Source organism: Pangasianodon hypophthalmus, chromosome 12 (assembly GCF_027358585.1).
Source record: "Pangasianodon hypophthalmus isolate fPanHyp1 chromosome 12, fPanHyp1.pri, whole genome shotgun sequence".
Taxonomy (NCBI): domain Eukaryota; kingdom Metazoa; phylum Chordata; class Actinopteri; order Siluriformes; family Pangasiidae; genus Pangasianodon; species Pangasianodon hypophthalmus.
Window position 1 is genome coordinate 15958558 of NC_069721.1, and position 11811 is coordinate 15970368.

General features: G+C 35.9%; 1 protein-coding gene across 1 annotated transcript in view; it reads right to left on the reverse strand.

The window, feature by feature from the left end:
• Nucleotides 1–11811, reverse strand: part of LOC113527780 (cadherin-18) — an 89788-nt gene that overhangs the window by 61290 nt on the left and 16687 nt on the right. Inside the window, exon 3 of the mRNA XM_026915916.3 lies at nucleotides 1847–2141. Within this exon, the coding sequence (XP_026771717.3) occupies nucleotides 1847–2141 (295 nt within the window). The remainder of the gene's footprint in view (nucleotides 1–1846; nucleotides 2142–11811) is intronic.

Below are 11811 nucleotides of genomic sequence, written 5' to 3' on the forward strand. Positions count from 1 at the left end.
TCTCCAGATGATGTTGCCTAGAAACCAAGGCTAATGTGGTATTGATGCCCTTCAATTTCTGAATATCACCCATGACTACATCCTCACTCTCTCTAATTAAAACAGCGTTACACATTCCTTAGCACTAATTGGTTGACCTGCTGACCAGGAACCTATGAGGAATGATCCAATTCTCTCTATCTGAACACAATAAAATCTATACATTACCTGCTTTGTTAGTCATGCTGCAGTCTAGAGGTCATGTCAGACACTGAGACAAGCTAAAGTTTCTTTTTTTTTTTTTTTTAACCAATACATCGGTTTCAAAATTGTCAACACTCTTACATTTAATATTTTGTGACACATAACCTGGAGATAACAGCACCACTCTATCTTTAATGTCTAACAGGGTTGGAGAAATGTGATGTGTTGGTCAACAACCAACTGTCTCTTTTTTGTTGGAAGGTTTTCCTCTGCTAATGGATGGCAAAGGCCTTTTTCATGTGTGCAAACTCACATTTATACCCCAGGGAAACATATTTAAAGGCAACAAAAGAGTTTATGGAGATTGAGAACAGATAAAAAATACTATACAATTTTCAAGAGAGAGAGAGAGATTATTAAAAAAACTCATTAAAAACCACTAGCTTGATGTACATATACATACTTATATAGTTTCACCTATTGTTTAAGTGGACATTGTGAAATATTGTGTAATGTTTATTTTTTACAATCATTTTATGAAGAGTGCCAATACCTCCAGCCATAAAAATCAGCTTTGCTGTTCCTAGGAGCATGATCGCTAAAAAACAGCAATTTTAACTCCTAATAAACAACAAACCTATTGTGCAGGCCATTATTGATTTCCATAGGGCAAAAAGAAAGAAATAACCAACTTACATAACGGCAGCCCTGTTTCATCCAAAACTATTACAACTGTTACAGTCAATCCAACACTATTATTCCAAGTGCTGAATTAAGAAGCAGTGTGTAGTCACACACCTTATAACTAGAAATAACCTGTACAACACTCATATTATTGGCTGATACATTCTGCATGTAATTTGAGGCAGAAATATATACATATCAGGGATGCTTTTAAATGTTCACAGAAAGCAATTTCAAAAATATAGTCAAAAATGAACAACCAAGCTTCAACTAGGGCACTGGAGTAGGAATTGATATATCTTTTAGAAATGATGGAGAAATACAACTTCGAATAAACTAAGTGCAGGAGATGGCTTCTCTTGTTCATGCTAAAATGGAAAAAAAAATGGAGAAGCATAGAACAAAAGCAAGGATTGATGGGAAGCTCTCTCTCTCTCTCTCTCTCTCTCATTCTTTAATTCTCAGTATCTCTCTACTTTTTTCTTTCCCAGCTTCCTGAACTAAAGGAGAGAGGATAGTGCTACACTGAGTGCTATCTAAATGTTTTAGAGCTCCTCTGGAATTGGGGTCTCCTACAGAAAACAAAAACACCTAGTGTAATCCATGGCATAAATCTGGGAAAGAAAAGAAAACTGACTTGGGTGGAAGATGGAAGTAAAATCAGAATGATGATGCTCAGTTGTGGAAATCCATGTATTTTTTTTTAAAAAACAAACTTAATTTGTTACAGAGAATAAATATTGGCATTTATACACATTTAGTACCTTTATTGGTGCACTGTATGACGGTGTGCAAGAAAAGTTTTGTTATTAAATAAAATCAAGTTAAATGTCAAATTGTGTTCTGTGAATCTTATAATCATCATCTGTCTATTTGTAAATCACTTCAGTTGACATTAGAAGACTTTTGGGCATTTAAAAAAAAAAAAAAGAAACAAAATAAAAAACTAAAACAAACAAACAAAAAAACAGTTCCTCACCGACTTCTGACCTCTCAGGGACAGACGTGATGAAAGGGCCATCAGGGAATTTGGGTGCGTTGTCATTGATGTCTTGCACTTTGATAATAAACTCAGACTCTGGTTCCAAGGGTTTGTTGGTGTTCAGGTCAATGGCTTGAGCATGGAGAACATAATGGGACTTTTTCTCCCGGTCCAGACTCTTGGTGGCATGGATATCTCCTGTTACCTCATTGATTATGAAGATAGTTCCTGCTCCTTCCCCACTTAAGATATATCTGACAGAACCATCGCCTTTATCTGAATTTGAATGAAGCTGAGAGAAGAGAATTTAAAAAAGAGAAAAAAAAGTCAACTCATTAGTTTACACTGAATATGTAACTGTCTGCTGTTTAAACATTTAAATATCTATGATATGTGATGCTTATTCTTATCACACTTTTATAGTACACCTTGTGAATTATTTTTATGTAGTACACCTTGTGAATAAGACTGAAGATCTGCTGAAATCCATGTTTGACATTTTGAAGGGTAAACTTTACATTTCATACTCCAAGAAAGTAGAAGAATTCATTTGAGTCATTAAATCATTTGAGACTGAATTTGGTTCAGTTTCTCAAAATATGCAGAGAGGGGCAAACAAAGAGGGTGAGAGGAGGATGAGTGAGAGAATGGGGAAATATCATTCTTGTTTCTTTACTAATTAATAGCTAGAGGATTATCCACTGCTCTCTTGCTGCATCTCAGCTGCAGCTCATCACAACTGTACATCAGAAAATGTTTTACAAAATAAATTAATGAAAATAATAATAAATAGCTGTGTGCTGCTGAGACTGGATCTAGTCTTGCATTATGTAAGCTGTGCTGCCTTAAAACTTTTATTTCTCTGTTCAATTACTGGGTTCTGAGACAAAATAATTTTTGTCACAAATGTCCATGTTAAGATAAATGCAGATTTTGCCATGCTTTGGTAAGCAGAAGAAGAATTGAGAATCAGATCCAATCTTATATGCAAAGGACCTACATGTTTTCATCCCAACCAAGCAGGATTACTTTTACTTAATTAATCAGTATACAGTAAAACTTCAAATGACTTGAGTTGTATTAAGTGTGCTCCTGGATAAGCGTGTGTTTTACCTGTGTTTTACCATTGGAAAAAATCTCTAGGCTCAGCTTTGGTGTTCTGCTGGTGCATTTCCTTACTGCTGTTTTAAGGCTCATTGACTTGTCTGACAATGCAACAGTTTAAGAATATTTATACCACAGCACTATAAACAGTCTAAAAGCAGTGACAGTAAGGTTTATATTAATGCACTCATTCCTCACTGCTCCAAATAATCTAAGACTAATAATAAAGATAATTATATACATGTTGTTATGAGAAAAAGAAAAAGTCTAATCATTGATAAGGTGAAGCTTTCTTTAAAGAGATGTTTATTTATCATTTATGGAAGGAGTCTCCAGTGTCAGTGCTTTGTAACAGTCAGTAGTTTTTCCACCATGAGAAAGTCTTCAAAATAGAAGAATTTTTTTATACTACAATAGAGGAATGTTTTCTCTGTAAAATGACAAGCAACATTGTTTTTGTCTTATTGACAAAGACAGAGAAACCTGTTAAAAACGTATTAATTTATTAAACAGAGAGAAAAATGAGGCTGGTGAGGGAACAACTATTTATAGCTACTATAATGTTAGTGATTACAGGAGCAAGCTATAGTAAGTGTGATCATTGGCAACTTGCTATGGTATGAGGGGAATAAAACACTTCAGGACATGATGTTATAGTTAAATAGTAAACTTCAGGGTGGGAAGAGTAATTCCACTTCATGATAGACCACATCACATCACCCACCATTGAGCCTTTTCCTATAACAGCAAGTTCTGTTGTGTTTTATTCCATACTTAATATTCTGAAACACACTGTGCCTCAACAATTTTAATGACATTGTCTAACAAGTGTCTGATTTACATCCATGAGACAAAGGGATTAAAAAACCTGAAAGCCTCTAGAATCAGATAGGGTTCTGCAGATCAAATTTTCCTGAATACATTTATGAATACATTCATTAGCAAAACTATTCTAATAGGCTGTTGTGTTCTTCAAGTCTGAGAGTGCAGTACCTTTGGAAGAAGAAATGTTTAAGACTGTAAAGAAAATATTTTAGCCATGATTTGACATTGAAGTGTTTAATATTTGCTGATTTGTTAAAGTCACACTATTAGAGTTAACAAAGGTCTTGAAACTTTTTCAATGGAATGGAAATAAAACAAGTCATTAAAAAAACAACCAAAAACAGAAATGCTGAATATGTCAGTGATACATTCATCATACCAGAATGAAAAGTGTTGTCTGTTGTTTTGTTGAGTAGCATGCACACCAGTGGTTGTCCTAATACATGCATCCTCGCAGAGATCACTAATTAAAGAAGGCAGGGGCTGATTACTGAGCAGACTCCTCTGCCAGAGTGAACTGTCCTTTTCTTTTGGTAAACACAACACTCAGACAAACAGTCAGTAATTAACTGAAGGGTCAGAGCCCAGAATACAGTCAGAAAGTCACCAATCACAAGCTGTTAGTTGAAGGTAATGAGATGTTGCATTAGGAGTTTGCAAACACATCATGGGAAATTAGGGGTAGAGTAGAGAGTGAATGAAAAAGGAACATTTTGGAAATGAATCTAAAATGATGACCTTATGGTTATTGCTTATGGACCTTATTGTTATTGGTTATGATTATTGGTTGTGGTTATTAGAGGATATGCATAAACAGTTTTTTCACCAGGTATCTTTGAAGTGTATGACATGTAAAACTACAGTTGTACCTTTAAAAGTACATTTACAACCTTGAAAAACCAGAATTTAACTGTACAGTACCTGTACACCTCTGATGGTGTATAGTCCATATTCTAAAATTACTTCAGTGAAATTATTCTCAGAGTGTTCATTCATTCATCTTCAGTAACCATTTTATCCTGGGTGGAAGGTGTAAGAATTTACCCTGCTGGATGAGACGCCAGTCCATCGCAGAACAACATGCGCACACACATTCACACCTATGGGCAGTATAACCAGGTTATATATAATAGGCTTAGTATTACATGGAATTGTTGTATCTGCAGTGAGGCTGAACCCAGCCCTGCATCCTTAAACCTGTAGTCTCCAATTCCAGTCATGGCCTCCCTTGTCTCTGAGAGCACATAAATTTCACTTAACCTAGAGTCAGGGTTCTAATTTGGCCACTGACTTGCTCAGGAACAGGCTAATATATCACACTATCCTAACTACAGATCCCAAGTGCTTAGGCAATTCCCTTGCTAATACCAGGAAATAAAAGTGTCATCGGGTCAATGAGGCCAGTACAAGCCCACCATAACACAGGGTTGGTGACTGGTCAAGCATGCAGTCACCTTTTTAGTAATGACTGAACATGGATGTTGGTCTCAGCTTTCATTGCTAAATACATACCTTAGTGTACTGAAATCACTGAAACATACACATGCTAAAGTGATATATAAATCAGATAGCTAGTGAATAGAAGCAAATGAAGACTAATGAGTAATTTAAGGGGAAGTTTCTATTAAAATATAAGCTTTATGACCAGTGTCTCAAAATTTATTTTTAATTAAAAAGCAATGTGAATGTTGTTGAATAATCAATTAGTGCATCTTTCTGCAGACTTAAGATGGCGTGAATCATTTAGGCCACAAACCTAGTTCTTTTCCTTTAAGTAGGGTGGAAAATACCACTCTAATTTGCTTTTTTAACAGTAAATTGTTAAAAAATGGACATGTTACAAAGAATAATTATATAAATTACATCATATGCAAAAAGGAGTAGAAAACATTGTGTAAATGAATTCTTTGTGTGCTATTTGATATATAGCCGTAATAAGTTCAGATCTCTATGAGACTCCCAGAAGAGTCAAACAGAAAGTAAAACCAGTCATACATCCATAATTGCACATCCAATATAACACATATTAAAGGCTGTGAGGTGTGCCAAAAACTAATAATGAATCAGAATACAATATGAAAGGTAGTGTAAATGAAATTCTTTTTCACAGTCTCTTTTTAAATGATGTTGGCAATGGATTTTTGGAACATGCTATGAATATCTAATATGCAACCAACTTTGCTGTGATATTGCTATCATTTTAATCATTTTGAGGTTTTACTTTTAAAAGCTAATTAATTATAATTTTGTTCTCATCTAGTGAAAACAGACTGTCGTCTGTCTACATATTAAATTAAATTGTTATTTCTGAAGATATTTTTAGGTTTAACTAATTTTTGTTTAAATGGTTAGGTTAAATAACTAACTAACTAACGAACTGACATTGTACAAAAGGCCCTGAGACTAGACACAGCATGAAGACTATAAAAAGCCATATTAGCCCTGCATCTGATTCTCCTGTTTCTCTAATAATGATCTTTCCAGCTGAGAGAAGGGAGCGATTTGGCTTATCTGTCTCTTTACAGTTGATTCACACTACGCCTGTTTGGCTCTTGATACAGCTAAAGCATCTGAATGCAAAGCATTATTCTTTTTATCCAATGTCTAGGATACTTTGGCAGTCCATGGCATGACCTAGAGTAGAGAAAGGAAGCAAGAAAGCTCAAAGGACAAAGGAGTGGATGAGAAGATGTGTGAGGGAGGAATGAATGGATAAGAGGAGTGAAAATGACAAGATGAGGGAAAACTAGGGAGGGGAGGGAAGATGAAAAGAGAAAAAGATGGAAGGAGGAGAGAGGGAGGAAAAGTCAGAGAGGTCAGAGAGTAGGATAAACTCATCAATCAGCACTAAGCCTCATACTCACAATTAGCAAGGAGGTTTTTATGTGTGATTAAATTCTCTTCAGAGGACAGTAAGGGGTTGGGACTTAATCTGTGTGTGTGTGTGTGTGTGTGTGTGTGTTTTGTTATATATGCAACAAATAATCTGCCATACTTTCCAGGCAATATGTAAAGATGTCCCCCATACTTACTGTCTTCCCCTTCTCTCAGTACATACTAACATACGTGTTTCCTCTTTAGCCCCTATTGTATAGTCTAGCTTATGTGATATGACACAGTGTCTACAAGTCATCTAGTGATCTAGTGATCTACAGTGACAGGCATTTGAGCAAGCATTGCTGATGTACCCTGGATCAGGAAAGTGAAGTGGAGTTTAACTTGCAAATGAGAGGCAAAACAATGCGGAGGTATGATTCTTTTTCATCAGCCCAATGTGAAAAATGATACTATGTCTTTTTTGGTTCCACATATTTGTTCACTGCTTGTCTAAGTTCAGCTTTAGTGTTGGTGTTGTTTAGCACTGTACTGTTCCAGAGGTGTAGCCTGTCATTTAGTACCTATTTTATTCCCTTACTCAGACCTGGAACTATATACAGTATATCTCTGCAAACATCCTATTGAAGAAGTCTTTACATAGAAATATTTCTGAAACATGGTACTTCACTTTATAAATACATTATGCTCCTAAGTGTTAGAGAATTTTGAACATTTAAGTGTTCTTTGGTTGTCCCTCTGGGGGAACACTAAAACAGAGAGAATCGCTAAAACAATGAGAATGGGTCCAAAGTAGAACCCTTTCAATAAGATAAGAACCCTTAATTATCCATTGAGCCCTTAAAGAACCACTAAAAAACCTAGAGTATAGTGCAAATTTATCAGTATGGTTGATTTTTCTAATTCCACAGCACTGTTAAATTCTCAATTTTCCCACAATTAATTTCCTATAACATTTTACAACATTTAGCAGTCCCTTTTCCAGAGCAACTTACAGAAGTTCTTTGTAGTCTCTATCAAAATTATATCGTCATGCTAGTTCATTTGGTCAGGGACTAAGAATAACATCTAGCTAAGAAAAACAAAACAAAACAAAACAAAAAAACATGTTGGAGGTTAGTACAAGAAGAAAGTTACTCATTAAACCATTCAGTGAGACTACACACCCTGTAGATTGGGTTGGGATCATCCTGGACAAGACCACTCCTATCAGAATAGAAATATTTCATCATAGGATAAATCAGAAGAACTTCGTACTGATTTGCAGTGACTCTTCCCTCTAAGGGGACATGTGGACCCAAACCGTTCCAATGTATATGATAAGAAAATATGACATTAATCCTTTTCCTATGTTCTCGATCATGTCAATTTGACAAACCCTGTTATTCTGGTTTTCAGTCAACAAGTTTATATGACTGTTTTCCCCCACCATACAGCCAGAGCTCAATTTTTAGGAAACCATTTTTAGGAAACAGTCCTCCAACCCTTTTGACGCTGATATCCAGAGAAACAAGAGAATCTCATATCCAGAGAAATGAGTAATTTAATCACATGGATTATGTACCAACATTCCTCCTCTTCTTTATTGAAAGGGAAGGAAGAAAATGAAATCTGTGACAGTGCATTTTATCTTGGTGTAAATTATCTCTCACCTGATAATGAGCATTCACTACTGATCTGTTTGCATACAAGATATGAAGGATGAAAAAGTAATTCAACTGCAACCCTGTACTTTGATTTTTTTAAGGACCAGTATTTTTGCTTCAACCAAAGTGCCTCCTATTCCATTTATCACTGTATGAATTTGAAGAATCTTATGGCTGGGTATTGCACACTGTAATAAAACTTGCACAGAGAAGAACATATTCTGGATCTTCAGAACATATTTTCAATGCATATTTGACAATATTCTTTTATTGTGCACCTACTATAAGCATTAGCCAGCACAGAGAAATGTGAGATGGAGTGAAATGTGAGCAGAGAGAGACAAGTGAGATAAAGATGAGGGGAAAATACACTCCAGGGTTATTCAGGAGCTCAATACAACATGGGAAGTGAAGAATTATTCAGATTGTTAGATACTAAGGTTGCTACATGAAGAATATATAAAATCCCACATTATTGCAGATGCATTTGACTCTATATCTCTGTATCTTTCACAGAGTTCCAGGACAAACTTCCCTCTGAAATTTAACCATGTGCTGTAAGGGTTTCCAATGTTCCGTGTCATGGTTCTGGTGATGAACACCATATAATCATGTTTATTTTGTTTTCTGTTCAAGTCCTGTCTCCACCCCTGTCCTGTCATTAGTTTGTTGCCTCAATGTGTTCTCCTGTGTTGTGTTAGTTCTTGATTAGTTTGTGTGTCATTTTACATTGCAATTAGTTGCAGTAAGTCTGAGCCTAGTTCCTGTTCCTCTATTCTGTTTTATGGATTACCCTGCATTAGGCTTGCCTTCCTGTGTTCTGACCTTTGCTATGGACTCCAATTACAATTATTGGATTAGCCCAAATAAAAACACTCCTGAGTTTACGCACTTATGTCCTGCCACACTCTCTGTGCAACACATGTTGCATGTGCTTTCATACTAATCCATCTTAAACATCTGACGTAGATGAATGGGAGGCTCCCAAGTGGAACAACTACAGAGACAAGGGATTATGAAAAGGATTTTCCTTGCCAGTGTATTCATATTGCTGAAGAGCAGATAACAGCTTGTCTTGACTGAGTGTATGCAGCCAGCCAATGACAACAGCTTCCATGCCTGAACATCCTGTAGCATCCTAGGAGACTAGAAAATGCTATAGTCTTTTTACAATCATTCATCCTTGTAATGAAAGCACCTGCACATTAATTTCACTCCCAGGCATCATGTGTTTGTCATTCTTCTGCATGATTTGCACATTTTGCACAATTTTAAAGACTACATTTGTTATGTGCATGACTCATCAGATAAAATAAATAGATAGATATAGGGATAAGTCTTGTGCTACATCAGAGTGGTAAAGTCTAGACTACAGACCTACCAACCTTTATGCATTTTGCATAAGAACTCTGTATTTAAATATCAGAATATCCTACTATGAATAATAATTAAAAAAAAAAATGCAACACAAGAAGTCTTCTTTGGACATATGAGCCAATGGACATATGAATCAGTAATGATTGACAGTTCTTTAGATGTTTTTAACTGACACTCCTGGAAGCCAGGGGTTAAGGTTAGAATGGGAAGAAAGAAAGTAACCTTTTTTTATGTTTACTGTAAACATTCCTCCTTTTCTGCATGTGAACTTTTCTACATTTCAAAATGTGTCTATATCTTAACTAAAACAAACGGTCCTGGTAGTTACCATATAATCCTGTACATATTTTGCCTACAATTTCTGATTTTTAGACAAGTGATTTGTAAAAGGACTATTCAAAAAGTCTGGGATTCATTTAAAACGTCTATTGCAACCCTGCAATCCATTTACAACCATTCGTTCACGTATAGGAAGCACTTTATCCTGGTCAGGGTCATGGTGGATCCAGAGCCTATCCCTGGAATACTAGACACTAGCATGCCTGAGCATGTGAAACTTCACACAAACACTAAGAGCTTTGAAGCAGCAATGCTACCCTCTGTTCCAATGTGCCAACCCCCTTTTCACTCAACCACAATTACATTACAATTCATTATAGCTCACACATTATGCATGAGTGAAATGATAACCATTACCGTGCACAGATTGACTACTCTACACATTTTCTCAATGTGACATTAAGCAGTGCAGAAATGATTTTTACAGTTTTCAGGTTTAAATAGCCAGAATCAACTAACAATAATTTACACCAGCAATCTGACGTTCATTTTTCTAATCATTGATTTGACTTCTTTTGACATTGTTTACCAACTTTTAGTGTGAAGTGAGCACAGAGAAAAGAAAAAAAAAAGAGGCAGTCAGTCATCAGTGGGGCTGTAGAGGGAGTGGGCAGAAAGCTCTCCTTTGTTCAGTTATATGCATGCATTTGAAATCTTTAATTAAGTGAAGATAGGGAGAAAGTCACACATCCATGCATACACATACACACTGGAATTGCTGGTTGCTTATATTAAAATCAAGGAGTCTTTTTAATCAAGTCATTTTGCATTAGGGTTATATTTTGCCGACCCCTGTGATAGCAGTTCTTGTAATTAAACAAGGAAGTTTACAGCAATAAAGATTAGGGATTTCTTGCATGCATGTGTGTCAGATATAATCCCTCATAATGAGCTGTTTGTTCTTAATAGCATGTTTTCATCAGGGATTAATGCATTTTGTTGGCGTAATTTATTTTTGAACTGTGTTGTGTGGGATGAAGGTGAAGGTGGGTTGTGGGTTGTCAAGTGGGAGAGCATCTTGACTCACCATGACACAGTCACTCAGCCAACAAATCAGTGCACTTCAAAGCCAGCCACCAAGCAGCTAAGACCACTGCATGAAAAGTCATTATTATTTCATGCAATTATAGGCCTGATAAGGTTCCATTATTCAAGACTGCAATTCAATCAGCGCTGTCCTGCTAGTGCCCTTTTAGACTAAAGGTACAATGTCACAGCTATGCTATAAACCTGTTTTTTGATCCAACCTCAGATGATTTTTAAGTAAGAAACTGCTTTGTTCATCAGCAAGCAGATCGTAACAGGCAGATTGATATGTTTATCCATCATAGATACTGACTACCCTGCATATATTGCTGTGTTTTGCTACAATGCTGTATCATTGGGTATTTTTATCTCTCCATATCTTCTTTCTTCTGAAGCATGATATGGATTAGAGAAAGCACAAAGAATGATCGTTGCAGTTCAGTAACATTTCTACATAACACGTATTAGGTAACTGGCTGAACTGTTGCTTTTTTGTCTCACTGTGTAAGCTGCTGAGAAGACATGAAAGAACATGGCTGACCTGTCTTCCTGATCTCTATTTCAGACAGGAAAAAAAGGCAAAGAGAGCAAACTGTTGAGGAGCATTGTTCTTCCTGTATTTTTTTGTGAGAATATCAAGTGAGAATATTTCAGTTTTCATTCTGCACATCTTCTTAAAATGATACAATTCAATGCTGTTTGTTTGGAAAACCAATTATGGCATTATGTCTTAATGATTCTCTGTTGGTTCTAATGATTATGTCTCAAATATTTTTTTTTTATTTTTACTGTAGTCTTCATTTTCTCTGA